General features: G+C 45.6%; 3 protein-coding genes across 4 annotated transcripts; all 3 read right to left on the reverse strand.

Annotated features, from left to right (window-relative positions):
• Window positions 1-859: 859 nt before the first annotated feature.
• Window positions 860-6,403, reverse strand: LOC126558829 (corticotropin-releasing factor-binding protein). The gene is made up of 5 exons (XM_050214907.1): window positions 6,341-6,403; window positions 3,021-3,093; window positions 2,062-2,586; window positions 1,815-1,963; window positions 860-1,167 (listed from the first exon to the last, which is right to left on the reverse strand). The coding sequence occupies exons 1-5, from the start codon at window positions 6,401-6,403 to the stop codon at window positions 913-915; spliced, it is 1,065 nt and encodes a 354-aa protein (XP_050070864.1). The 3' UTR covers window positions 860-912.
• Window positions 6,404-10,306: 3,903 nt separating this feature from the next.
• On the reverse strand, window positions 10,307-11,714 carry LOC126559552 (uncharacterized). Its single transcript, XM_050215725.1, has 4 exons — window positions 11,292-11,714; window positions 10,954-11,201; window positions 10,721-10,890; window positions 10,307-10,533 (listed from the first exon to the last, which is right to left on the reverse strand). The coding sequence occupies exons 1-4, from the start codon at window positions 11,570-11,572 to the stop codon at window positions 10,321-10,323; spliced, it is 912 nt and encodes a 303-aa protein (XP_050071682.1). The 5' UTR covers window positions 11,573-11,714; the 3' UTR covers window positions 10,307-10,320.
• Window positions 11,715-13,597: 1,883 nt separating this feature from the next.
• LOC126556190 (calcium-binding mitochondrial carrier protein Aralar1) lies at window positions 13,598-21,826 on the reverse strand. 2 transcript variants are annotated; one of them, XM_050211426.1, is made up of 9 exons: window positions 21,794-21,826; window positions 18,853-18,993; window positions 18,198-18,647; window positions 17,897-18,120; window positions 14,990-15,156; window positions 14,789-14,907; window positions 14,543-14,713; window positions 14,031-14,469; window positions 13,598-13,919 (listed from the first exon to the last, which is right to left on the reverse strand). In XM_050211426.1, the coding sequence occupies exons 1-9, from the start codon at window positions 21,821-21,823 to the stop codon at window positions 13,657-13,659; spliced, it is 2,004 nt and encodes a 667-aa protein (XP_050067383.1). In that variant the 5' UTR covers window positions 21,824-21,826; the 3' UTR covers window positions 13,598-13,656. The 2 variants fall into 2 exon arrangements, with proteins under 2 accessions (XP_050067383.1, XP_050067375.1); XM_050211418.1 differs by lacking the exon at window positions 21,794-21,826 and adding an exon at window positions 19,352-19,437.
• Between the last annotated feature and the right edge of the window lie 2,349 nt (window positions 21,827-24,175).

Consider the following 24,175-nt stretch of genomic DNA (forward strand, 5'->3'; position numbering starts at 1 on the left):
TGCATTAAGCGGGAAAAACGCGCCCTCAAAATAGGAAAAAAAACAAAGCAGAAACACATTATTGTACCAACCATATTGTTTTAGTTCCTTTCCTTTCGTTTTTCTTTTTGTTTTTTGTCGGTTCTCTACAATTTAGGAAGGTAAAGTATGAAGAATGAGTAGACCCGAGATCTGCACTGGATCAATAAAGTACACTGAATGATTTTGGAATTTTATTCCGTCTTCTTTTATGATAAAATGGCGCGTGTCTGTTAGTTTGTGTGATGCGCCTGCGACACTATATGACTACGATTGTTATCCGAACCGAAAATATTAACAGTGGAAAAATAGTTTTACACAATCACCTCTCTCCCCCCTCCCGCCTTTTCCCTCTCCCATCCCACCACCCTCTCTAAGGAGTATGAGAAAATTGCACCTTTTTTAGTTGAGCTTGAGCGTTGAGTTTCCGTTGCCTTTTTTTTAAATCCTTTTTCAGTTGTGACAGGGGGTAAAGTGTGCGTATCAGTGCGTGTGTCTGCGGCTAGCTGAGTAACATTTTTGCTTACGACAAATGAAGTAACTGTTAGGGTGCTAACGGTTCCGTTTGGCATTTTTGCTCCCGGAACACACGTAAGCGCCATTTTTTTCTGTTTTTATTTTCTTTCTAGGAGTTTTTCCCCTTTTTTGTTGTTGTAGTTTGTTATTTTGTATCGGAAGGTTTTTCAACATCTCTGTATTTATATGCATTTCACAAGAAATTTCCAAATGGTTGTGCTGTTTCGTTTTGGTTGTTAGCGGCGATTTCCAACGATTTCCATACCCGTGTGCCATACAGCTCCGTCGCAGTTTGAAAGATTTTGTTTAGTTTGTATGAGTGTGCTTGTGTGTGAGAGCGTGTGGTGTGTTTGCTGTTCGTTGTGCTGGTTCCAGGAATTACATTTCGCAGATTACCGTCGCTAGCCGGAGGTCGGATTCGTCGGCCATGCGCATCGTCACCATTGCCTGGTTGTTGTACCGTCCGCTCGAGATCAATCGGACCGAGGTGGTACCACACAGGATCGTCTGGTCCAGGTCCATCCGGCCACGGCTACGTCCACAGATAGTGCTAGCACGCGTTTGCTGATAGGACGGGTCTAGGCCAACGGAACCTCCAATTTCGAGCTTATCGTCTACCCGGACACGTTCACACTGAAACAGAAGATGTTGTGTAATATGTAAGGTGTAACAAAAAAAAAAAACAGATCGTTAAAAAGAGTTTGCACCACAAAGACGGGCTTGTCTGTCCGTTGTTCTAGCAGGCGCTAAAGAGAGCCACCAAAAGCAAAAACAAAATTCTCTTCTATTATTCTATATATTCTAAAAAGGGGAATCTTTTTGAAGTCAATCCTGATCCTGACGTACAGCATCTCTACCTAGAATAAGCATAGCCACCTACAAAGGTAAGTTGACGTACAAAAAGATATACGATCACAGCATTGAAGTCTTTCAAAATGTTGGATTTAGATCCATTATGTGCTATATGCGGTGACTCGTCCGAAGAGCTAGTCTTGTGATGCTAATGACATTAACCTAAATTATGAATCATGTGTCAATAGCGACTAAAATTCTTGGAAAAGAAAAATTGACGCAATTCTTTACTATTCATCAACGTATCTTGGACTATTGGTAGAATCTTTTGACTTGAAAAACCTCAAGGAAATAAGAAAGTTGGTATCAAAATACAATTACAAATGACCTATGTTGCTGCCAATAACTACGACCGGTTACGGAATGATCGATAGCTCTGTAAAGCTTTTCTTAAATTTCAGCCACCACATAACCACATACAAACTTACGTAACGGACGCTCTCGTTGATTTCTCCTACTTCCAGAGCGATAACGGATACGACGGCCGGAAACAGTGCAGTCAGTGTACAATTTCTACGCTGCCCATAGTTACGCAACATGTAGTATGGTGCCAGACCTTCCGCCATGATGTTGCAAGCTGCGGGAGAACCAAGGAACAAAAGCAAAGGACAGTCACGTCCGATTACAAGGATTTCTATCGTTCAGCTGCAGATATATGCAGGTGCGCGCCCTTACGTTTGGGATTGTGATGGAATCGGGCCGACAGTACGAATGAGCCACGCTCCGGGATACGGTACTGCACCAGTGCCGCGTTCTGGCTCGATCGGAACACCCAAGCATTGGAGGCAGCCGATCCAGTTTTGGCGGGCCATGGTCCACCGGTTTGCTCTGCGCAGAATTCCTGCACCCGCAGCTCGAGCGGTTTGTCGTGATCGTGTTCACCCGGGAAGTACTGCCCGTTCAGCTCCCAACCATCGACAAACGCCATCAGCCCACCGGTGCGGCACTCGACATTCACCTGCTTCATTGTAACTTCAATGGTTTGGTCCGGATCGGCTACGAAGTACACACCGCACACGGTCGCTGGGTCCGGCTCGGTGTCTGGGTCGAGGCTGGCTGGATTAGCGCCACCGTCCGCCGTCAGCTCCGGCGACAGTTCACCCGGTGACATCCAGTGGGCGCCATGCTTTGACGTCGATCGTACCGGTGGTAGCTTGACGAACGAAAATTCGCCCTCCTCCGACGTGACGTGCATACAGTCTGGAGCAAGGCGAGGCGAGAGAGAGAGAGGGAGGTGAAGTTAGGAGAAAGACAACAACTGTAGCGTAAAATTGTGGCATTGTCGTTAGCATTCAGCATGTAAGAAGTCAAAAGCAAGTGGAACGCTGTCAGCTGCAGAAGCAAATGCTCCAGAGCTGCCCTCCTTCGAACGTCGCCCTCCAGAGGCTCCCTTGAGGCGTAACGCGTGACACGCGTTCTACGAGCACACTTCAAACTTCATCTTATCCACCAGCCAACCACCCGGGCTGGGACTACGCGACTGCTGTGATCGACATGTGACGCGTCCTCCTGCCAACTCTCGCTCGCCCACGCCCGGGTTTGCTTGGAATTGAAGTGCAATCGAGACAAGTGCTTTCGCAACAATTATCTCCTGCGAAACTCTAGCTGCCAGGCTAAGCTACCTCGCTACTTACCCGTGATGAGATGTATCTTTTCCTGCGGTGCCGTCTGCTCGAGCTCAAACGATCGCCGTACTGCGTGCCAGGCCTGGAACGAAGCAGCAAATGTTGCGGGCAGATGCTTAAAATAGCTGTCTTCTCCTAGCGCCCTTGTTGTGTGGTGGACACACAACCAGAAAGGGTTTCAATTACAAGTCGGCAAAAACCCGGAACAGCAAATAAAAGCCCAGCGAATAACACCCCCGCCACGTTGAGATGCCAATAAATTGCTACATCGGTAAAGGGCAGTCCTATTTCCTAAGCGCCCTTTGCTTTGTTTAGGACCGACGTTTGTCTTTGTAATGGGCTCCCGGTATAGACTCTCCCACGAGGTTGAAAGAAAGAATGATCCTTTCAATAACAAAAAAAAAAATATCCATCTTTCGCCCCCTTCTTCTAATGGTCCTAACGGCGTCACCAACAAAGCGAAAATGTCAAAATTGATAGCCACAAAAAAAAGGAGAAGAACAAAAACAAAGCACACAGCAAATTGTTACTTTTAAATTAGTTTTTCTCGTCGAGTTTTTGCCTCCCTTGGCGGGTGGCTAATTTTGTTTCGCAGGAGAAAAGTTGACCTCCAATCCATCCAGAACCGAAGCGAGAAGCCGGTGGTCATAAAACCGTTTGCTCTCGCTAGCGAAAGACCTCCCGAACCGTACACCAAATGGAGGGTGGGAGGTAGGAAAGTGAGTTTCAGAAAGGGGTGAAAACAAAATGTGAAACAAAGCCATCACCACCGCACAAACCCCCGGAAGCGCACCGTTTTATGTTGTAATTAATTCGCGCATTTTTATTCTTCCTCACAAAATGCACAAAAGCGAAAAGGATAAAAATTAACTGCAAGCACCAGCGCACCAGGTTGGTGCGAAAAGGGCACCAGCCCTGTTTTTCTTTGCCCCTCCCATTACCGGTTGTGGTTTTCGAACTGAACCGAAAAGAAAAAAATACGAAGGAAAAGGTGTTTAATGGTGCTTGCACACCACGCTTCGGCCGGGACGGAACGATGGGTGGGCGAGCAAGCGTTACACCTAGCGTCGCATGCCCTGAAGCCCCGAACGGCGGTGGACACTGTGAAAGCCGCGAAAATGAAACGCAAATATAACACATAATTAAATTGTGCACAAATATTCAATTTCCTTTGCCAGGTTTTGCATTCCAGGCGCTTTTACACCCATGAATGCAAGAGGAAGGGAGAGGGAGATGGGGAGGGAGGGAGGGGTGGTGGTGGTAGTAGATCCGCGGGACGGGAATGCTTTATTGCGGGTAAATGCTCAGCTATTTTCTGCGGTTTCCCAGGCAGCCGAGAAGATCCTAAGCCGCACTTGAGGCTAATTTAGTGTGTGTGTGTGTCTGTGTCATCTTTTATTGCAATTTGCAAGACATTAAAGCAGAGGATGTTTGGCTGACGAGGTAGGAGATATTAACGGCAGTGGTGTGGTTTATTATTTTACAGCTGTGAAGCGACGCTTCAGAGATTAAGGTATTATTTTCTGCACAGTGTGCAAGTTTTTTTGGAGAAGGTATGAATGATGTCTTGAAAAATTGTGCAAGTTGTACCATTCAATTACTCTTAAGTTAGAGTCAGAGTGAAGCAATGCTAGATAGAGAGATAGCGTTAGTACTACTAAGAGACTAGCTGAGCGCCATCTATTGGACGCTGCCATTACTAGGAAGATACATTGAATATTGCAGAAATTTTGGAATATTCTACACTGTAGTTTAGTATGTTGCAGTCTTTGATACTATTAATCCACGATTACCACTGTGTTGTATGAGGAGCAAATAATGTACATTAGAGTAATGAATTGTGTATCAACTCTGCAAAGAGCTTATTGAGCCTAAGGGGTTCTTGGTGAATTGTCAAGACGGTTCCGTTCAGGAGATTTACTCCAGTAATGCTTTCGCGGGAAGCAATCCTGAAGTAATCCTGCGCCCTGAAGAAAACAGCAAATGATAAAGCAACCGTGATGGAACTTGGAATGCCCTGGAATCAGCGAAGGGAGAAGTAGTGGTGAGCTGATAAGAACTAAAGCTACAATCTTGTGTGGGACGCACAACAGAACACAGGAACAATATGTAAGACATTGAAGCGAACATTAAGGTACGATGCGTTCGCGAACTTCGAGAGCTAAAGAACGCATGCACGAAAGGTATATTAGAGGTCCTACCTGAAGAAGTCTAGAAGTTTTCCGAGTTAGCTCAAAACGTAAAGCGAATCGTGAATCGAGGCTCCAGTTGACGCTAAAGTGGCAGTCCCAAGGGAGCAATCAATAGAGCTTTATGGAATTTATAGGTAAAGGAAACCGTTTCTTCTCAGATGGAAGACTCACCGCAGAGTTCACAAGGGTACCACTTATCAGTACAGAATCGAAGCCAAAGAGGTTCTTTTGAAAGGTATTCTTCTAATAAATATGTTCATCTTTACCGTACTGCTTACCAATAATCATTGGTCCTTTTTTAAAGAGCATAAGCATCGATTTTTCCTTCTTACAGCATCAGAAAAGGAAATGGCATAAGCACAATTTGAAAAACAGCGCTTATAAATAAATCAAAACCATAGATTGCACGCATGATCGGACCCGGCACGGTTGGCTAATGCTACGCGGGTGCCCAAATAAATTCAATTATGTAAAGAGGAACCATTTTTCAAAAGGAATTACTCATTGTACAAGTGCTCAATCCTAGCAATCCCACTTGAGCGTGGCAGTCCTTCCTCAAGTGCCCGAGTGCCGGGTAACCGTAACAAAATGCAAATGAGGTACCATTTTCCCATGCCGATCTGCCGCTTCCCAGTCTCCCTTCACCCATTCGCCACCGACATTTGTATGTGGGCCGACCGAACTGGGGATGCAAATGCAGCAAGCAAGCAAAGCCCTAAACTCCTAAAGGTAAGTGGCTAAAGGGAGAAAAACGTCAGAAATCCCACGCACAAACCCATACACCTATACAATCGCTCGTCTGAGGTATGTTGATACACTCGTCACATATGTATGCGCTCATGAAATATGCAATAAGAAGTTTGGAAGGTTAAGTGGTTCCCTTTTTCGGAAGCGTGGAGCGTGGATGAAAGGGATATGAGCCGTAACACACAACTGATGTAAGCTATCCACCCCCCCATGCACGTACATACGTTAAGGGATGACGATGATATGTGTGTGTGTGTGTATGTAAACGCTATATGCAACAGGTGATGCAACGCGAATAATTGGCGTATTGTGCAGCGTGCAACTGTGTTGTAAAATAGGGTGCTTTCAAGCAGAGCCGTGCAAAGACGAAAACGAAAGACATTAGCCTACCTTCGCCTGGAAGCAGAGGATCAGCACCTGAAAAAACAACATCATAACTCCCCGCATCGCCATCCTTCCTTTCCGCGCTCAAGCCGCGCCTTCACTTGGCTGCGATGGTGGTTGGTTTGTGGTCGCGTTCGCTACCGATGAAAAGATGAAGTTGGGAAACGAGTAAAAAGTCGAGCTCAAAAAAAAAGTAATAAAAAGCATCGTTTTTTTCTGCAACTGAACCATCACAGTGTGCGGTACAATAACACGGTTGTGTAGTACTCTGGTTCGTTTTTTATTTAATCTTCTCGGGCCACTATTACAGTTTTTCAAAGTTTTGTGTAATTTAAATTTTAAACAAAAAAGAAACAAGATTTTGTTGTGCTAGTTGCATAAATTTAGGCGAAAATCTTACAAAGATTTCAGTGTTTTTGCACTATAATTCAATATAAATCGGTTTATAGGTAATCAAGCTTAATTATAGCACGCCTAAATTTATGCAATTTGTTTTATAAAATCAATTAACTAGAATATTTCGCTACGAAACTTGTTAATATAATGAAAATTAATCGAGAAAAAATCTTGCGCCTATCTGTTTCAACTACAACACCACCAACTTACACTGATTGTTGAATAAATTTACTCCTTGTTTATGTGCAACTACTGTTCAGTTTTTTACTTAACCACCTGCTCCTCTCTTAACCACAATGTGATCCGCTTTCGTACTGTTGTCCGTCGTGTATCATCACATCCATTGATCACTCTGCACAACGATCACTGTGCACGTGTGCTTTCACAAGCACATACACTCAAAACCGTGCGTCCTTAGACACAAACACGCGCAAGCACTGCACTCTGTTCTGTTTCCGGGAACAGAAGAAATTGAATCCCACACACACACACACACAATATTCAACCGCAAAACAAATGCTCGTTTTGCAACGGAAAGATTGGTACGTTCGAGTTTGATCGAAGTTGATTGCTGACTGGCTGGGCTGCGGCGTGTGTCGTTGTGTTTCGCTAGCCGGTGGCACGCAACTGGCGGTTATCTGGTGCCTTCACTGTGCGCAAGGGTAACACTGCCACTCCGGCAGCATCCGGTTCGGACAGTTTCTGCGAATGCGACCCAACGGCGGCGGTTGGTCCCGTTTTAAAGCGTACGAGATTTGCTCCGCCTCCCACCTTCCCAACGGCTCCCCTTAGTGTGAGTCTCTTTCGCGCGCGCAACAAAACACCAGGCGTCTCCATCGGTTGCAGCATCAGCAGCTCTCGGCATGTGGTGGCGTTGTGCTGTGTTTGTTCGTCGTTTGTTTCCTTCTCGCTCGTACCAGCATTATTTTGCACTCTCTGTTAGAGGGCCACAATGCCAGATGTGCGTGCCTGAACTTTAACTTTGCGTCTTTCTCTCGCTTTCTCTTTCTATATCTCTCTCGTTCTTTTCAAAGGCTCTTTCAGGCAGTATGAAAGCTCACTGAGTGATTTTACGATTCCTAACGATGTGCGTCCTTTTTTACAGGGTTTCCTAAGCCAAGGAAGACTGCAAGAAGCTGGGGATCCATCAACTCGGCTTTTTAATTCATCGAAAATTGGTTCCCTGTAAAAATCCTATGGAATGCTGTAGCCTGGATGCCCTCGGATAACCTCGAGAAGTCTTGGCCTGAAAAAACTGGCTTCCTTTAATTGATTTTGCCACTAGTTGGATGATATTTGGTGAAGGCGACCGTGTGAAGGCGACCACCAGAAGCATAGGCAATCGACCGGTTTGCATTCTCTTCGATTCTAATACCGAGGTTTAAAATGATTTTCTCTGCATTTATTATAAATCCTTGTAAAGCGTCTTAGCCATTGCAAGCGTGTTTGCCTCGTTAAACCGTTGCACTATGCACAGCCGGCGAACGTGGAATATCCTGGGATCCATCCCGGCAATATTCTATACATCGTTGACGTATAGGCGAACCAAATCCATCCAAACACAAGCTCATGCACATCGGCATGTGCAATAAAGCTTAGTGACTTAGAGTGGGTTAGGACCTTATCGTCTATTAGAAAACAAAGAGTAGGAGTCTAGAACGCGAGACCTCATGAGCATCCACACAGCTGAGTGCCCTTGAACGAACGAGCTGTTTATGAGGTTGAAACGGAGGAACCGGTGATAATCAGGTTTATAATTTGAAATTTTCCACTATTTAAAAAGAATTCTTGAAATTCTGAATTTCCTCAGTTAATTTCTAATATCAATTTGGTCCTACTCGTCTCCTACATCCACAAGATACAACCCCTGCAATAACCAAACCCATATGGGAATGCTACAACAAGTGGATAGACCAACAATACCGGAATGGTAATCTAAGTGTTAAGCAACTCTTCAGAAGCACCACGCAAACCAGCGGCAGAAGCCTCGTTCCGTTTTTTTTATCGTCCCTGCTCGAAACCCGAAATCATACCGAATTTCGCTTTTCGGTCACAATTTTTTTTTCTCTCCCCTTTGCTTCACCGCGTTCGTGTAGTTGAAACGTGTTTTTTCTTGCTTCTTTCCTTTTACGTCACCTCACACCTTGCAACAACAGAGCGTGAAAACGTGATCCCGTTTGCCATACGGTTACCGGAAGCGAATTGGAATTGAATCAACGAAGGAACGACCCAAGAGCGCATCGTTGTACGGGAGGGTTTCCCCGTCTTCGAGGGCTTTTCCAACGAAAGCAAATCGGAGTGGAATGGACAAATTGCACTTTTTGCTTCTGATGTCCTATGCCTAGTTCTTATCTACGTGTGAATGAGTAAGAAAGAGAGAGAGAGAGAGCATGATTACTGAGCGAGGGAGATAGAGAAGAGCGAAACTTTTTGCAAAACTTTCACTCAAAATGGACGCATCACACCTCAGGGGTTTTATGTGATGTGTGATGATGAGGGGAGGAAAGGAAGGGTGGAGCGTGGATAAGGAAGGATCGCCAACGTTCGTGCACAACAACAGTGAGCAACTGCGGTACGGTTGTTGAAGACCGATAATATTACAACACTTTGCCCGATCTAATGATAAATGTTTGAGAAGGAATTTGCAATTAAACGCAAAGATGGCGCTGTTGTCGACAGTGGATAAGGTAGGCAAGAGGAGAAGACAACGGGAGATATCGCTGTAAGTGCGTGTGCGTGTGTGTGCGTCTTGGAAAGGGAATGAACTAGGTTCAAGCGCTTTCTAATGGATCTGTTACTTGTTGAGCCTGCAATAAAAGGACATGCAAGGACCCTCGGTGAGGATTTCATAGCTAGGGATGGAGAGTAGAAGAAGGAGAGGAGATAGGCAAGACATTGGGCCAATTTGTCCCCGTTATCGAATTGCAACTACTCAACTGTCCCCTCATTCCACCGTCCCACCATCGCATATGATTACTTCAATGGGCCATTTCGTCCCTGATCCTTAGGACCGTCGCCCACGTCAAAGGGGAAAACTTTCCCGTACACAAACATACGCACCAAAAAAAAAAAAAAAAAAGAGAATGAAACCAGCATAAACACACAAACTCGATGGAAAAGTGTGATTCCCACAAATCGAACGATCGATTGTTCGGAACTTAGGGACGGGATGTGATGTCCAGTGACGAAAAGCAGGAAAAAGGATATTTTCGGTTTTTATTACCCTCTCAGTGGGATGTTTCTGGGATGGCGAGAGACGGAAGTAGGGGAGGGTAGAAACACTGATCGGAACCAATAAAAAGAATAAACACTCAAACTGATGAACAATGCCCCTGTCCCGGAGCAATAAAGGATCTATATTAGCGACTTTTTTTTTTGGCACTACAAAAACACAAAATGACACTAATGACAAGCGGAGAGCTATAAAAAGCGGAAGCGGAACTCAATAAATAAAACTATAACAGCTTGCGGAGGCGCAGTGAGGCGCAATCGGGGAGCAAACCACCCCACACACGCCCACCACTATGCTCTAAATGCAAAGGCAACAGAAAAAAGGGAAACGCATTAACAAGCCCGTTACTGATGTCCGGTTAGAAGGGTAAACTACTTGCTAGACGGCTAAAAAATGGCGCCAACGTAGTGTCACTGCGGCGTGGCCCATCAGCGTACAGCGGTTCTGCCCGATCGTACAGCAGCGGACCGGCATGCGGATGCTGATGGAACGGTGGCGGTGGATGGTGCGCCGGTACGGGATAGTGATCGACGGTATGGTACAGCCCATAGTGCACTCCAGCAGATGCCACCTGATACCAGTCCAGTTTGTTCGTTTTTTTTTTTTCGTGCCAATCGAAGATGTTGGGAGATAGAATTGAGTAGTTTGAAGTTCGTTAAGAGCACAGTCAGAGGGTGGCGCAATGAAGAGAAAGGAAGTCCGTGTATACTGCCGGCTCTGGCAGATGCGACCGTCTACTACTTACAGCGCTAGCTTACCCGTTTGAGGCCGTTAATGGAGGCGAGCAGCAGGGCCAACTTTGCCATCAGGAACGCTTTGCCGCTGAGTGCGGTTAGGAACTGGAAGGCGATCGGGATGATAAACATGCCGAACACCGTCACACCGAATATCATCATCGGTATCATCTGCTGGCGGCGTCGATGGCGTCCTGAAGATAAGAAACCTAGTGATTAGATCAGCAGCCGGTATCGCTTTAACCGCATTGTTGTACCTTCGCTCACGGACGGTACCGTCAATGGTGGTGGATGTTGCTCTCCAAAGCGTACGGCCAACACCGTTCTGGCGTTACGCTGTTCATCTTCCGTGCCTCCAGCATTCGGGAGCGATAAATCAATCTCCAGTACGTGAGTGTCTAACAGCCGTTTCAGTGCGCCCAGTACGGAGTCGCTCCACGTGCTCACCGCGGCGCCATCTTGCTTCCGGTCGACATCGTTCGCTGAAGGTGGTGACGTTGATGCACTGTGAACGAATCGAGCAAAGCTTTTGTTGGTTTCCTATTTCTTCCCGAGCACAAACCCCATGCCACATTTACTCCAACTTTAACTTTACTCGCTATTGCTGCTCTCTTGCTCTGTGCCAGTGCTACGCACAAGATGGACACCATCAAGCAGGACAATTCTTGGTGCATCCGAGAGCTGATGTACCGCGATTAGGCTTTCGTTCTTGACACAGTCCCACCGGGATACGGCAGCACGACGTAGACAGGTTCGAACCAGATCACCTGCCTCCAAGGTAAGCTCGTGCACTAGCGAACCGGATACGCACACCACCGTCAGCAGGCTGACGGTGAGCAGCACAAGCACACACGACCGTACGGTTGATGGTGGCATCGGTAATCGATACTACGATGTGCGGAGTAATGGCCACTACTCTCTGTCTGTCAGTGAAATGCCACCTTTGCCATTAGAACCGATCGCTTTTTATATGGTAGATGCACTCGATCGATGTGCAGCGTACCGTTTCCGGAACGATAGTTCCGGTCGGACGGATTTATGTTTCTTCCCACCGGCACCAAGTTCTCGACAGCCCTAATTGGCATGTCGGTGCGGTACGGGTGAACAAACAGCTGGCGAATCATTCGGAAATCATTGAAGTGGTCAGAGCAAATAATCGGTGCTTGTTTGCAATCGGTAGACATCGTTGGGTGATTTGCTGGACATCATAACTTAACCCTTAGTTGCCTAGTATTGGCTCAAAACCGAAATATCTTTCATGGTGCACATCTTCAGAATACTTAACGTACTCTAGTAAGGGTTAAAGTACATTTAATTTTGTGTTCCATCACTAATGGCCGTTATACTCAATCATTGGAAACCGTTTTTGTCTAAAAAAGCGTTGGGAAAAGTTATAAATCAACCTGTTTGTTGATGGCGTCTGGTCAAAACAATTCTCTGTACGGCTTGATACACAACATCAATTCTCAAACTGTTCCCTTGCGTTTGAGGATACACGAATACACAATCAAATACTGAGCTACAATCAAAAATAGTGCAACAAACTACAAAGCCCCAATGAATTGCAAAGGTCGCGTGATCCGGTTAAGAGTTATTTAAGTGGTCCCTCTACTGCCCTCTATAGTTGGCGTTGAGGAAAATGGAGTGGGCAATGAGTCTCAAATAATTCACAGACGGAGGACAAGGGCGTAAACGCACCTCACCAGATCCAAACAACGAATCCCATTTTTGCTGACAGCTCTATCATAAAGCTGGCAAAAAGCTTGCAAAAATATTTTCTTCATAAAACTTCGGTCTCGATGAACTCAACGTCAACGGCATCTTCTCCAGGTTTTGCCTTATGGTGAAGACCTGGTCAGTAGTTGACATCCCGTGCCAGAATCCTCTCTGATAGTTGACAACTATATCTGTGACCCAAGAAGCAAATGGACATCGTAAATTAAACCACGGAAGCTACGATACGAACCAGAGTAGAAGTAGTAAGTAACAGTCAATGATTAAAGCTTTTCTCTTATTAGTTATAATAATTTTATTTGTCTACTTATCGGACTATTTAGCGATGAGGTGATTCTGTTTCATTTCCCGTTTGTAGTTTTTGTTGTTGTTTGCTTTTTTGTATCCCACTTTCATCCTCTCCCCGTCTAATCCTCTCTTCCCTCTCCTGATGTGCCCTATTCCGTACACTTGACACGCATCATGCACAACAGCAACTGTTACATGATACCGTTGTGCATGCGTACGTGAGTGTCTGTCTACGTGTGGGTGTATGTTGTATGTGTCTAGAAATGCAAAATGCTAAACCAAAATGGGCCCAAAATTAGGCAAAATGCGGAGACAAAGTTCAGTTTTATTACTACACCTTCCACATCCACGCTCTGCCGTTGTCAAACTGTACATGCAACGAAACAAACGATTATCCATTCTCTTACAACATAAAATCGAATTTTAGAAACATAATAAACAAAACAATTTTTCGAAAATAGTTTAACAAACCGCCCCCCCCCCCCCTTCCCGCTCCCTCTTTTCTTGTAAGGGCTGGCAGGTTGCCGCTGGCTGGGACTAGCACGCGCATGTACGTGGACATACTAGCTACGGTTCAATTCCAGAATTGCTTCCATGCGTGAGATTAAGGTGAGCGCACATGCTTGCTTGAAGTGAGATAAATTCGTTTGCATCGTTAACACCTAAAAAACGGTATGCAGTGGTCACAGCAGTGCGTAGCAATAGTATACTCTAGCAGCAGCAATATTAGTTGTGGTGATGGTAGCAGTAATAGTAGTAGTGGTAATAACCGTACAAGATATCTGTGTTGCCGTTCTCTGACTGTGTTTGTGTATACGTAGGTGTCTCTGTGTGGTTTTCTGTTCTGCGTTCCCTTGACTTTGAGGAAGTTCGATATCGGCACACCAACAATCGTTGACAGTCCGGTTCCGGCCATCCGTGATGGCACGATGGCCTTATCATGACGCTTGACGCTTGAGTGCCGGGCTGCCAAAGCGTGGCAAGCTCAGCCCAAACTTTGTTTCGATACCGTTCAGCATCGGTAGGGCCGCCTGATAGCCACCGATATGGTCCGGATTGACGCGGGTCAGATCAACCTTCGCCTTCGCCACATCGGAACCGGCTGGACGCGATCCACCAAAGTCTACGTACAGCATGCGCTGCAGCAGCTCGTACGTTACGAGCGTTACACCAAACTGTGGCGACGATCGGAACACTCGAGCTGCGAGTTTGTCGGAGACACGGAGAAAAGAACACGAAAAAAAAAAGAATTCAAAAGAATGAAATTTCTCATCCAAACCCCATCACGCGTTTCGCAAGGTAATACACCTACCGACTGTTCCCTTCCAAAAGGCACGCGGACCCTCCTCGGCCATAATCTTTCGCGCCGCATCCATCACCCCACTGTACGTCGTTTGGCCGGTGCGGGCCACCACCTGTAACCGCGTCTTGATGACGTCCGCCGGCGTCACTAGCGACGCCGCCGGTATACCGGCAATCGCACCCGCCGCCAACAGTGTCAGCGGATGATTGTAACCCTCGTCGTCTGCAAACGCCGCCTTCGTATGTGCGTACATCGGGAAGTAGATGGCCGAGAACGGTACGTCACGGAGCAGACAGGCGCGGGCACCCTTGTACAGCCCGAACAGGCCGAGCTCGCGCACTACGCTGAGCGCCCGTACCTTGGCACCGCCCGCAATCTCACCCGCCACCTGCAGCCGAATTTTCACTATTTCCAGCGGGTTGGTGAAAATTACTTGCGATCCACCGGCCTGTTTGAAAAGTAATCAGAAGGCCGAGCGTTATGAACATGTGTTACATAAAATGGCAGCAGCATTGACTCACACAAGCACCAGCAAGCACCTCGCCCCATCGCGGAATGTTGCCCTGCTTGTCCGTTAGCTTGTCCCGCACGAAATCGTTCACCGTCAGCTTGATCGCTTTCTCCGGCGCAACACCCATCAGCTGCGGCACCAAACCACGGTACAGCCCCAGAAAGCCCTCGTGCCGGATAACCTACAAAAAACACAGGAAGCACACGTGGATTATAGGGAACCATTGCACAAACCGACACACTACTTTTTGAGCTACCTTTTTGCAGCAGTCCCACGAGTTCCGGTAGGCGACCTCACCGATAAACGAACCGGTGCGCTGGTTTTGCATCCGTGTCTTTACCAAATCGATCGGATAAACCGCCGTTGCACCGACAGCTGTGCAAACAGAAGAAGAAAGGACACTTATTAGGGCCGTCCTACGAGACGAAAGTTGTGCAGCGACTGGGTAAGATCATACCTCCCGCTACCGAACCAAGCGTAAACCGGTACGTGCTCTCGAGCATCTGGATCAGGAAGGACCGATCCGCGGGCGATTCTACCGCTTTGATTTCTGCCAGCCGATGGGTAATGTTTTTGATGTAGTGTTCCGGCGCAATGTTGCTAAGATCATTGTACACGATTCGTCTGTCATTTGCAGGGAGAAGTAGAAACAGAGACAACATTAGTATTCTTGCTGTTGACTCTACGGTAACAAAAATCTTTTTTGATAAATTATCAAGTCTAAACTCTAAACGAGAAATTCTCATTTTTTATAATAGTAAGTAAATGCGCTTCTACCATAACAAGCGCAAATGAAATGGAGCGTGCAATAATGGTGAGATGTTTGTGAGAAAATGTGTAAGAGCTTTAATTTAATTCGTGGCGGTTTGCTAATGATAAAGCTTAATTGTTCAGGCATATTCGAAGAACTTACATACACTCATTTAAAAGTATTATTTGTTCATACATTACACAAATATACTTAAATAAAATCGCCACGTATTAAGCTAAAGCTTTGATACAAATTAAATTTTTTTAATAAATCTCTTTATATGAACATTTTTAATGAGTTGAAAAATTTAACAAAAAAACATGAAACAAATGCAAAACATAAACACACACACACGTACATATGCAGAACAAGAACACAAGCCCACACTAAATCCTTTCAAACCTCACGCAGCTCGATACAACAAGCAGGAAACCGAATGGAAATCATAATTCGTTTGTTTTACAGTAGTTCTCGCTCATTTTTCTTTTTTGTTTGCTGTAAACAGTGCGCAAACAATAAAGAAAGCCATTCTATTTCAAGGCACAAAATCTTGGTTTGGTGTTTTTTTTTTTAAATAATGAACAAAAATATATTAAAACTTATAGTAAATGCGGAATAGACAAACAATTTCCAGATGAGTTTTTTTTTATTTTTTATTTTTTGGGTAAAGAAAGGTTTCGAGAGGGTATTTTGCACTTGCCTATTTTTGTCTATCGTTTTGCTATGCCGCCACCAAATGGATGTACTACACAAACACAGTTGCATGTGGTTGTCGTTAGTATATCGGGTTAGTAGTTGATTTTAGAGACGGTTGATTAGTTGACAGTCATGGCAGTTTGTAGTGGTGGTGATGATGTGTAAGTGTATGAAGGGCAGTGTAGGGAGTTCATGGTTTAGAATGATCGAGTATGGTTCGATTTTCGAGGCAGTTTGTGAGACAGAGCGAGAGAGGAGTCGGGGAGTGGGAGAGAGAAAAAGAGAGAAACAAGAAACAATAGAAAAAATTGTATGATCATTCACCGTTTGGCAAAACAAACACACGCACACATTGATATATGTATAAGAGAAATTTTATATAATATATTCTCACTACGTCCAAGTTCATAATATTTTCATATGTCGTCACGTCTTGTCTTTTTTTCGTTTTTGCATTTGTTTTAATGTGTAAAAATAACGATGGCAATTAAGAAATATACGTAAAGAAACAAAAATAACAACAAAAAACACACAGAGAACGCATTAATGTAACAAAAAATTTACATAAAACAACAATTAAATTCGCAGAGCAGAGAGTAGTAGTAGTTTGTAATAGTGGTAAGTAGTAATAGTAGTAGCAGTAGAGATGATGTGTATAAATGATGTTATATACCTTTGCTATCTTAACAGTGTTACCATAAAGTACGAACGGTGAGTACGAGTGTGAGTGTCTGCATTACTTAACGCCTCGCAAATTGTCAAATCTCAAACGACCAACGCTCGCAATGCGCATCTGCTTTTCTCGGCAACATCATACAACATAAACAGGCGCCAGGCAACACAGAACAGTATGGTTTTTTCGCATTTTTTTTTTTTTTGCAAGACAGACTGTCTAAGTACATTGCGCGAAACATATGTGCAACAGTGAATGATGGATGGACCAAGGATAACGCATAACGCAGAGAGCACGACGGCGAGCACGTTGACGAGGACGACGACGACCGTAAGACGACGATGGGGTGAACGACATATCATGAGAAGAGATATATAGAAATAAATAGTAAGAGAGACAGAGCGATGGACGGATGGGGAAAACAGAAGGTAAACAGAAATAGTGGGAAAAGAAGAAACATTTTTGGTGAAATAGAACGGCCAGATACTTTAACTACAGCCCCAAAGGTTGGGCAAAATTAGAAATCCCAAATACAGCCTAGAATCAAGTCTCAACTATATAAAGCGAAATAAGATATTTGGAGGATTATTCTAGTGGATAATCTTACGGTAATCTTGACAAGTCCTGTCACAACTACAGTATTCTTGACTTTAAAGTAGAAGGGAGAAGGATATAAAAGAATTAATTTATTCTTCTTCTTTACTGCTATAATTTTGAGAGGTGTTGTTCAGTCATAAGCTAAGTAGAACTATTTAGTTCTTAAACCATAGGGACAATAAGGCGTCAAGCCATCATACTATTCAATAAACAAATAAGAACTCTGTTCTCCCGTATCTTATCTTCTTCAAAAATTCTTCTCAAACGCTACAATTGCACTTCCGATACTTGATTTGCATGAAAGTCTGTTAAAGCTCTAAGACCCAATATGCCGCCACTGCTGTCACAGACTCAACAGAGAGTATTAAAACAGTAAGCAGCGGGTAAACCAAAATTAATAACCAAAAACAAAACGACACAGTTGACAGTGATAAGCACAGTATTAGATGACGTTCACGGGATGAAAATCGTAATGTGAGGAGTAGAACAGAAAATCCAAACGAGAACTTGAAGGAACCGGACACATGTTAAGCGAAATGAGGATAATAGGAGAAAGGGGAAATGGTTAGAAGTGGGTGCATTCAACATTACATCCAAGGTGAGATATGATTTTTTTTTTGAGTTCCCATTTCCAGAACGTCACGTACCCACTTTGATGAATCACGCCAGTCAGCTGATATAGGATGTCAATCTCTAGCGGCGTTATCTGGCTCATCGTTTGCGCGGAATGCAACAGCTCGTCCTTGGTGATCGGTTCCGCCCGGTTGCCACTGGTCGCGTTCAGGTAAATGCGCTTGATCAGCTCCATATTGTTGAGCAGCGAATTAAATGCCATAAAGTAGGGAAAGCTCACCCGGTGACCTTCGGTAACCTGGCAAAGGATGAGCATTGCATTGAGCCGGTGCCTGTGTCCGTAGGTAGTTAACGGATGAATGCCTCCATACTTACCGCAATCAGATTATCGCGCACCTCGTTCGTCAGCAGGTGCTTCTTCACGTTCACCATAATGTCCTGAAAGTCGAGTGCCGAGATAAACCCGGAACCGGAGGTGTCCTTCAAGCGGAACGCCTCCATCGCACACTCCTCGTGGAAGTCGTGCAAAAACTGGCTAAACTCGACGTAATTGATCACACGCTGCCGGTCCTTGCCGAAGTAAAGCTGTATGAAAGGGCCGTCCAGTTTGAACGGGATTTTAGCGTGCAGATCTGTCTTTTTGAAAACATCGACAAACTCACTGTACGTGACCGAGCCGTTACCGTTACGGTCGAACAGCTGGAACGCGGTTTTGTACAGGGCGTCCGGTGTGCAGAGCAGACCCTCGAACGCTTGAAATTCGGCGAACGAGATCAGCCCATCCTTGCTGGTATCGGCAATGCCGGCGATCAGTTTTATCGATTCCTACAAGTAGAGAGAAAAAGAGAGATTTGGAGTGATGTATTGGCGAAACGGGTTTCTTACGGATCTTCGCCCTCCGAGGATGATTGCATGGATGCGACCGCGCGAAAGAGTGCGCACGATTTTGATTGAAGATTGATAGCGCAAAGTGTGTTATTTTTTTGTGGGGAAAAAGATGCAGTTTGACACGACGATACAACCCAGTCACCTCATTGTACGATTGTCCAAGGAAATTCTTCACAAAGTCTTCGCTGGTCATGTACGGTTCACCGTTGATTTGTTGGGTTGCATATTTGCCGAAGATTTCACGCAGCTTCTCCGTGGACGCACGCTTTATATGCATCGGATTCTGTAACGGAAACGGAGTGTGAAAAAGAGGAGCAAGGGGAAAAGAAACCATTTCATTAGACACTTGCTGTTAGTTGTTAGGTGTGAATTTATAGTTTTTGTTCGTTCGACACCGTCTCTGTCCAACAGTACGCTACGTTCCATCATGGCACCGGGTGCGTATGTATGGCGGCGGATGCAGTTTACGATATTAAAAGTGCAGAACGAACAAACAACAATAAATTATTGCTTTTTAATTCCTATATTTGCATTGCTGCATTACGCAATGTACACAGAGTATGGTGAGGTTATGTAAGTAAAGGTTGCCGAGGGTCATATCCCAACAGCACCACCAAACATTCAGGTATGTTGTTACACACTTTGACATCCTTTTCCTCGGTCGACTTTTCTTTGGCTGCGGCCGTATTAGTCATGATGTTGGTTGGAGTTTGACACAGGATACACAGACACACAAAGACGGTGGAAAATTTAGTTAATTTATTTAAGACCCTTGAGACGTTTCGGGTTTGATGAGGACACAAATGGCTCTAACGATTACTCCCGGACTCTTTTGCTGCTATTTCCAGCACACCGCCCGAATCCAGACATACAAGAGCACACAACAAACAAACAAATAGTCGGACAATCGAATGATTAACACTTTCTTCAAGAACTCCAACAAAACGATATTAGCAAACAAACGTTTAGAGTAAACCAAACGAACTTGTTGATCGCTTTTCTTATTCTTCGGAAAAGCGCTAACGTTCTTCCCCACTTTCACTAGCGCACGAGATGCGTACGGACTGAACGAAAACGGACGGAGCGACTCGATACTACGAGAGGTGTGCACGCGGTTTATACTGGGCGGAAAACAAGCGCATACTGAGCCGATCTGCTGGTGAAAAACTACCAGGTTCGCTTTAAAGCGCAAGTGTTTTTGCCCACTGCTTAGCAAAAATCGTAAAGCAACAGCAACAACAAGTGTTGGGGAATGGGACATCACGCTCCCAACAACACACACACACACAAGTGTGCCAACGCGCGCGCACTTGTGCGTTTGCTGACTTGTTATTTTTCCCATATTTTTCGCTTTTTCTCTACTACTCCCTACTGTTGGGTGAATTGTTTTCCTCAAGATACAAATTCTTGCGAATCGGACGGTCGGCCTAATGCAACAGACACCAAACGCACCTGCGCCTGCGCGAACGACATCACGGTCGCGATGCGTGAACCCCTTCCCCTCCTCTCCTCGTCGCAAACGCTGGATATTATATCGCTGATTTTTGGTCTATCTTTGGGACGGTGGACACTCTCCTGATGTGTGCAAATTCTGCGCCCTGCCACAGTCACAGTTGCGTAAGCGAATTGAGTGAATCTGTCGGCTGATCTGCCGGCTGATCTAAGACGTCCGTGTGCGAAAAACGTGAGTTCGGATTTTAGGTACAGTGACACAAACAAATCGTGCATGGGGTGGTGGTGGTTCGAGTCGCAAGCCGTGTGCGCACGCAAGGTGACCTGACCTATCTCTAGCGGTTTGGTAGCGTGGCTGGATGGATGGCGATAAAACTGATATCAGCAGACTTCGCTGGACGATAAGGTCGGGCTTTTGCTGACAGCTGCAGAAATGCGTTAGGTAATCGAGGTCTGGCTCTGGAAGAAAAGCTTTTGTAGAACATAATAACTGTGTTTGATGGATGGAGATTAGGATAAACTATACAGGGTAAAGGTCAGAGACCTGCAAGAGAGATATTTGATACATTAAGAGATTTTGGTCTTTATCTTATTTTGGCATTGCTCGGTTCTTGTCAAGAACAACGCTTTGCTTAGGGACCTGCTGGGTCATGCCGGCCATATCATGGATTTACCAAGCTTACTGATACCACGTAGTTGGATAGTTAGTCTTCTCTACAAGGGTACAGCACGGATGAGATTTGTCACTCACTTCCTGCAGAGTGGCAGCAGTATAGTCTCATTTACCGGATCGCTATTGCAGCCCTCGTTGACTTGATTTTAGCTAGAGAGACAGTTTTGCGCTTTTGTTACCTCGGATGAGCTTTGAGTCCGATCCCTTCCTCAAGGATCTAGAAATTGGATTTCCTAGCATCCGGATGGGATTTGCACCCCGGTCCTGCCGCGTGGAAGAGCACCATCCTACTCTTCCCGAGTTCCACCGGAAAGCAAGCGGGAAACGGCCAACAAGCATGCAACAACAACAAACAAAACACCCCACAACTCGCAGCTGCTTTAAAAAATGAGTGAATAACAACCGTCACTAACGTCATATCTGACCTTAAAGTAACCGCTCACCACCGGAGATAGGGGAGTACAACGGCAAACGGAAGAAAACAACAACGTGCATCGCTAAGGGCGATGCTCCACTGCTGCAGGCACTCCCGGGGGTTAGAGGAACCGTGCATCCCACTCTGCATCTTCAAAACCTCCCAATCGATCATCGTCTGCTCCCAGGCGATTGATGACTGTCAGCAACTGTCCCATTACTGATGGACCTGCTGGTGATTGCGGGATCTCTTGCCTGTCGAATGCTACTGATAGTCTCGACAGGTGTCTTTACCTATCCAGCACGCTAAGTTGCTTCTAAGACATCCTCCAAGGCGCTTCTACTCCTTGCGCTAGACAGTCAGACACACACACTCACACACACGCACATGACCATCTCGGAAGGTCAAAGCGGTTGTTTTGCTGTTCCTTTTTTTTTGTGTGACTCGGCAGGATCAATATACGAACCACAAACACATGTAACACGCTCGGTAACGTTTCCCAACTCCAAATCCCAATTTCCCTTTACCGCCCAGTACATTTACCTCCGTGATTGGTCGCGATTCCAGCTTCATGATGAAGAAAATGGTCAGCTGCTCCGGTTTTCCGGTAGTGCGGATTCGAGTCGGATCTGTGTATACACACACACACGCACGCACGCACACACACCGCACCAGTGGTCACGTAGAGCTTGCTGTAACTCGTCTAGATCTCGCGGGCACCGTGCCGCTATTACAGGAACCCAGCAGTGTACCGTAATCAGTACGACCTCGACGACGAATCTGACGATGACGGTGAACCACCACTCGCGCAACTATCCCTTCGGGGAGGGGGGTTTTGGGGGTGGCGGCCGGTGGTTGGGTGTGCTGAACTCGGCGCTGGAACGGTGTTTGTTGGCTTGGTTGTGTTGTTTTTCTTTTTGATCGTTGCTCGGTTGTCCGCGCGTCGTCCGCCACACACAGATGCACCAACAATAATGATTTAATACATCACTAACGCACACACACACACAAACAGTCGCGGATAGTTGAGATCCGCAGAGAAAATGTCGCGTTGTGCTGTGAAAAACAGGGAAAACAATCGCCTAAACACACGGATCTGCTTCCTTCCGGTTTTCCCTCTTTTAACCCCCCCTTCTCTTTTTCTCTCGCGCGGGATCCTCTAATCGGGAATTAGTGTGTGCGTTTGTATTTTGCACGATTCGCACTGGACAACACGCCTCACAGTTCCGGTGGCCGTGCTAATCGCTCGCTAGAATTCAACTGCCAGCAATGCCGCCGCCCGTGTGTCAATGCCGAACAACAGTCAATGCGAACTGATTAAAACCCCGTTCATTAGTTTACTTAGGTTCGGGGATGACCCGGGGTGAAGGAGTGTACAAGTCGTGATGTAGAAGCAGGGTATGGGAAGCCGATCTATGTACCGGTCGCTTTACACCAACCCCGAAAGGCAGCCCATTGCCGGAATTAGTTGTGCAGCTATTGTTTCCGCCCGTACAATTGTTTTTATTTGCGAACGGCTGTTCTCTCCAGCGCGGTAACTGTCAACTGGAGTACGTGCGCGCCCACTGACAACTGTCAAACGGTTCTGAATCCTGTTTTTCTTTATGCCCCAAAGGATTTGTTGGGAGATTATTCCTCCCGCATGGTTTCTTGATTTTAGCTCTGTTTCCGATTCTAGGTATGGAAGCATGGGAATGTCGGGACTTGCCATGCGACCTGAGGAACAAAGCCCGTTGTTTGTGGGACAACTCCGGAGTGGATTCATCAAGCCGCTGTTAGGTTACATTTCCAGCCTACTTTGTCAGCAAAGCAAAGGGTTTTCTTTTTTCCAGCAGTTCCGGAGTCACTCTCCGGAATATCTCGGCGTCGGGATAAATCCGTCTCCGGGGAACATGAGGATTTACCCATCCCTAGTTTCGTCATCCAGCGACAGTAGCAGCAGGCGTCATCGACTCGCGGATGAGGCACTATCAAAAGGGTCATAACTGATAAAGACGCGTGCAGCAACGCCGTAGTCGTTTACACTTTTAAATGTTTTTGTTTTTTTCCCCTCGTTTTGCGTTTTTCTTTCGCGCTAGCAAGAAGTACTATCATTTACATACACGTATTTATATGTATTTTTCTTTTAACTTGAATTACCTATAGCCCAACGCGCGCGCACGCTTTTACATTACGTCTTATCATTTTTCGACAAATACTGCGAACAAACGCTTGCTCACGTGCTGGGATGGTGATGCTCGGTTTTGTTTTTCGGCTGCTATACTCATTCCCTCTCCCGGCGCGTAGAAAATGACTCACAAAACATGGTAAATGGAGCCAATAGACACAAAAGCTGCTCCCTTCAAGCACTTACGGGTAGAAGATTATTGTTCAAAAACATGAAGCGAGCGCGTTCATTCCTATTCTTCTGCTTCTGGGCTTAACGCCCTACTACTAGGTGTCAGGCCGGCCATCTAATGAATTACCAGACTTGATGATATACCACGTGGTTCGATAGTCAAGTCCTCAACTACGGGGGAACCCTGGTTATGCTGTATGAAGATCGGCGCCGCTGGTGCCAACACCACCGGGCTGCCCCTAATACATTCCTAGTACCTCGACTAAAGCAGTCATCATTTTACATTTATAACATTGATTATTTATCACGCGTGCTCACAGCTGGATAGACAGCAAACAATAGTTGGCTGGGGCCAAACCGTGCGACAATCTGTTCGGCTACAATCACTGCTTGGTCGTACAATTTATGTTCGTACAATATTGCATGAGATTAAACAGATTTTGGTCGTGAAACCATTTTGTTCATCTATAAAATCCCATACCAAATTTAAAATAATTCGTACGACTAAGCAGTGACTCCAGCTTACATAAAACCTTAACATACATTCCCTTCTTCTTTTGTAGTTTGTGCAGACAGGTAGAACAGGC

The sequence above is a fragment of the Anopheles maculipalpis genome, chromosome X (genome assembly GCF_943734695.1).
Source record: "Anopheles maculipalpis chromosome X, idAnoMacuDA_375_x, whole genome shotgun sequence".
In the NCBI taxonomy this organism is placed as follows: domain Eukaryota; kingdom Metazoa; phylum Arthropoda; class Insecta; order Diptera; family Culicidae; genus Anopheles; species Anopheles maculipalpis.

Bases quoted from the DNA above. Each gene is read 5' to 3' on its own strand.
- LOC126559552 (XM_050215725.1), bottom strand. From the start codon at position 11,572: ATGCCACCATCAACCGTACGGTCGTGTGTGCTTGTGCTGCTCACCGTC. The intron at 11,202-11,291 runs GTAAAGTTAAAG...ATTCGTTCACAG, and splicing joins CAAGAGAGCAGCAATAGCGA to TGCATCAACGTCACCACCTT. The intron at 10,891-10,953 runs GTACAACAATGC...TCTTATCTTCAG, and splicing joins GGTACCGTCCGTGAGCGAAG to GACGCCATCGACGCCGCCAG.
- LOC126556190 (XM_050211418.1), bottom strand. From the start codon at position 19,405: ATGACTAATACGGCCGCAGCCAAAGAAAAGTCGACCGAGGAAAAGGAT. The intron at 15,157-17,896 runs GTACGTGACGTT...TGCAAATGACAG, and splicing joins GGCGTGATTCATCAAAGTGG to ACGAATCGTGTACAATGATC. The intron at 13,920-14,030 runs GTAGGTGTATTA...ACAAACTCGCAG, and splicing joins CTTTTGGAAGGGAACAGTCG to CTCGAGTGTTCCGATCGTCG.
- LOC126558829 (XM_050214907.1), bottom strand. From the start codon at position 6,403: ATGGCGATGCGGGGAGTTATGATGTTGTTTTTTCAGGTGCTGATCCTC. The intron at 2,587-3,020 runs GTAAGTAGCGAG...GCCTTGCTCCAG, and splicing joins AAAGATACATCTCATCACGG to ACTGTATGCACGTCACGTCG. The intron at 1,964-2,061 runs GTAAGGGCGCGC...GTTCTCCCGCAG, and splicing joins ATTCCATCACAATCCCAAAC to CTTGCAACATCATGGCGGAA.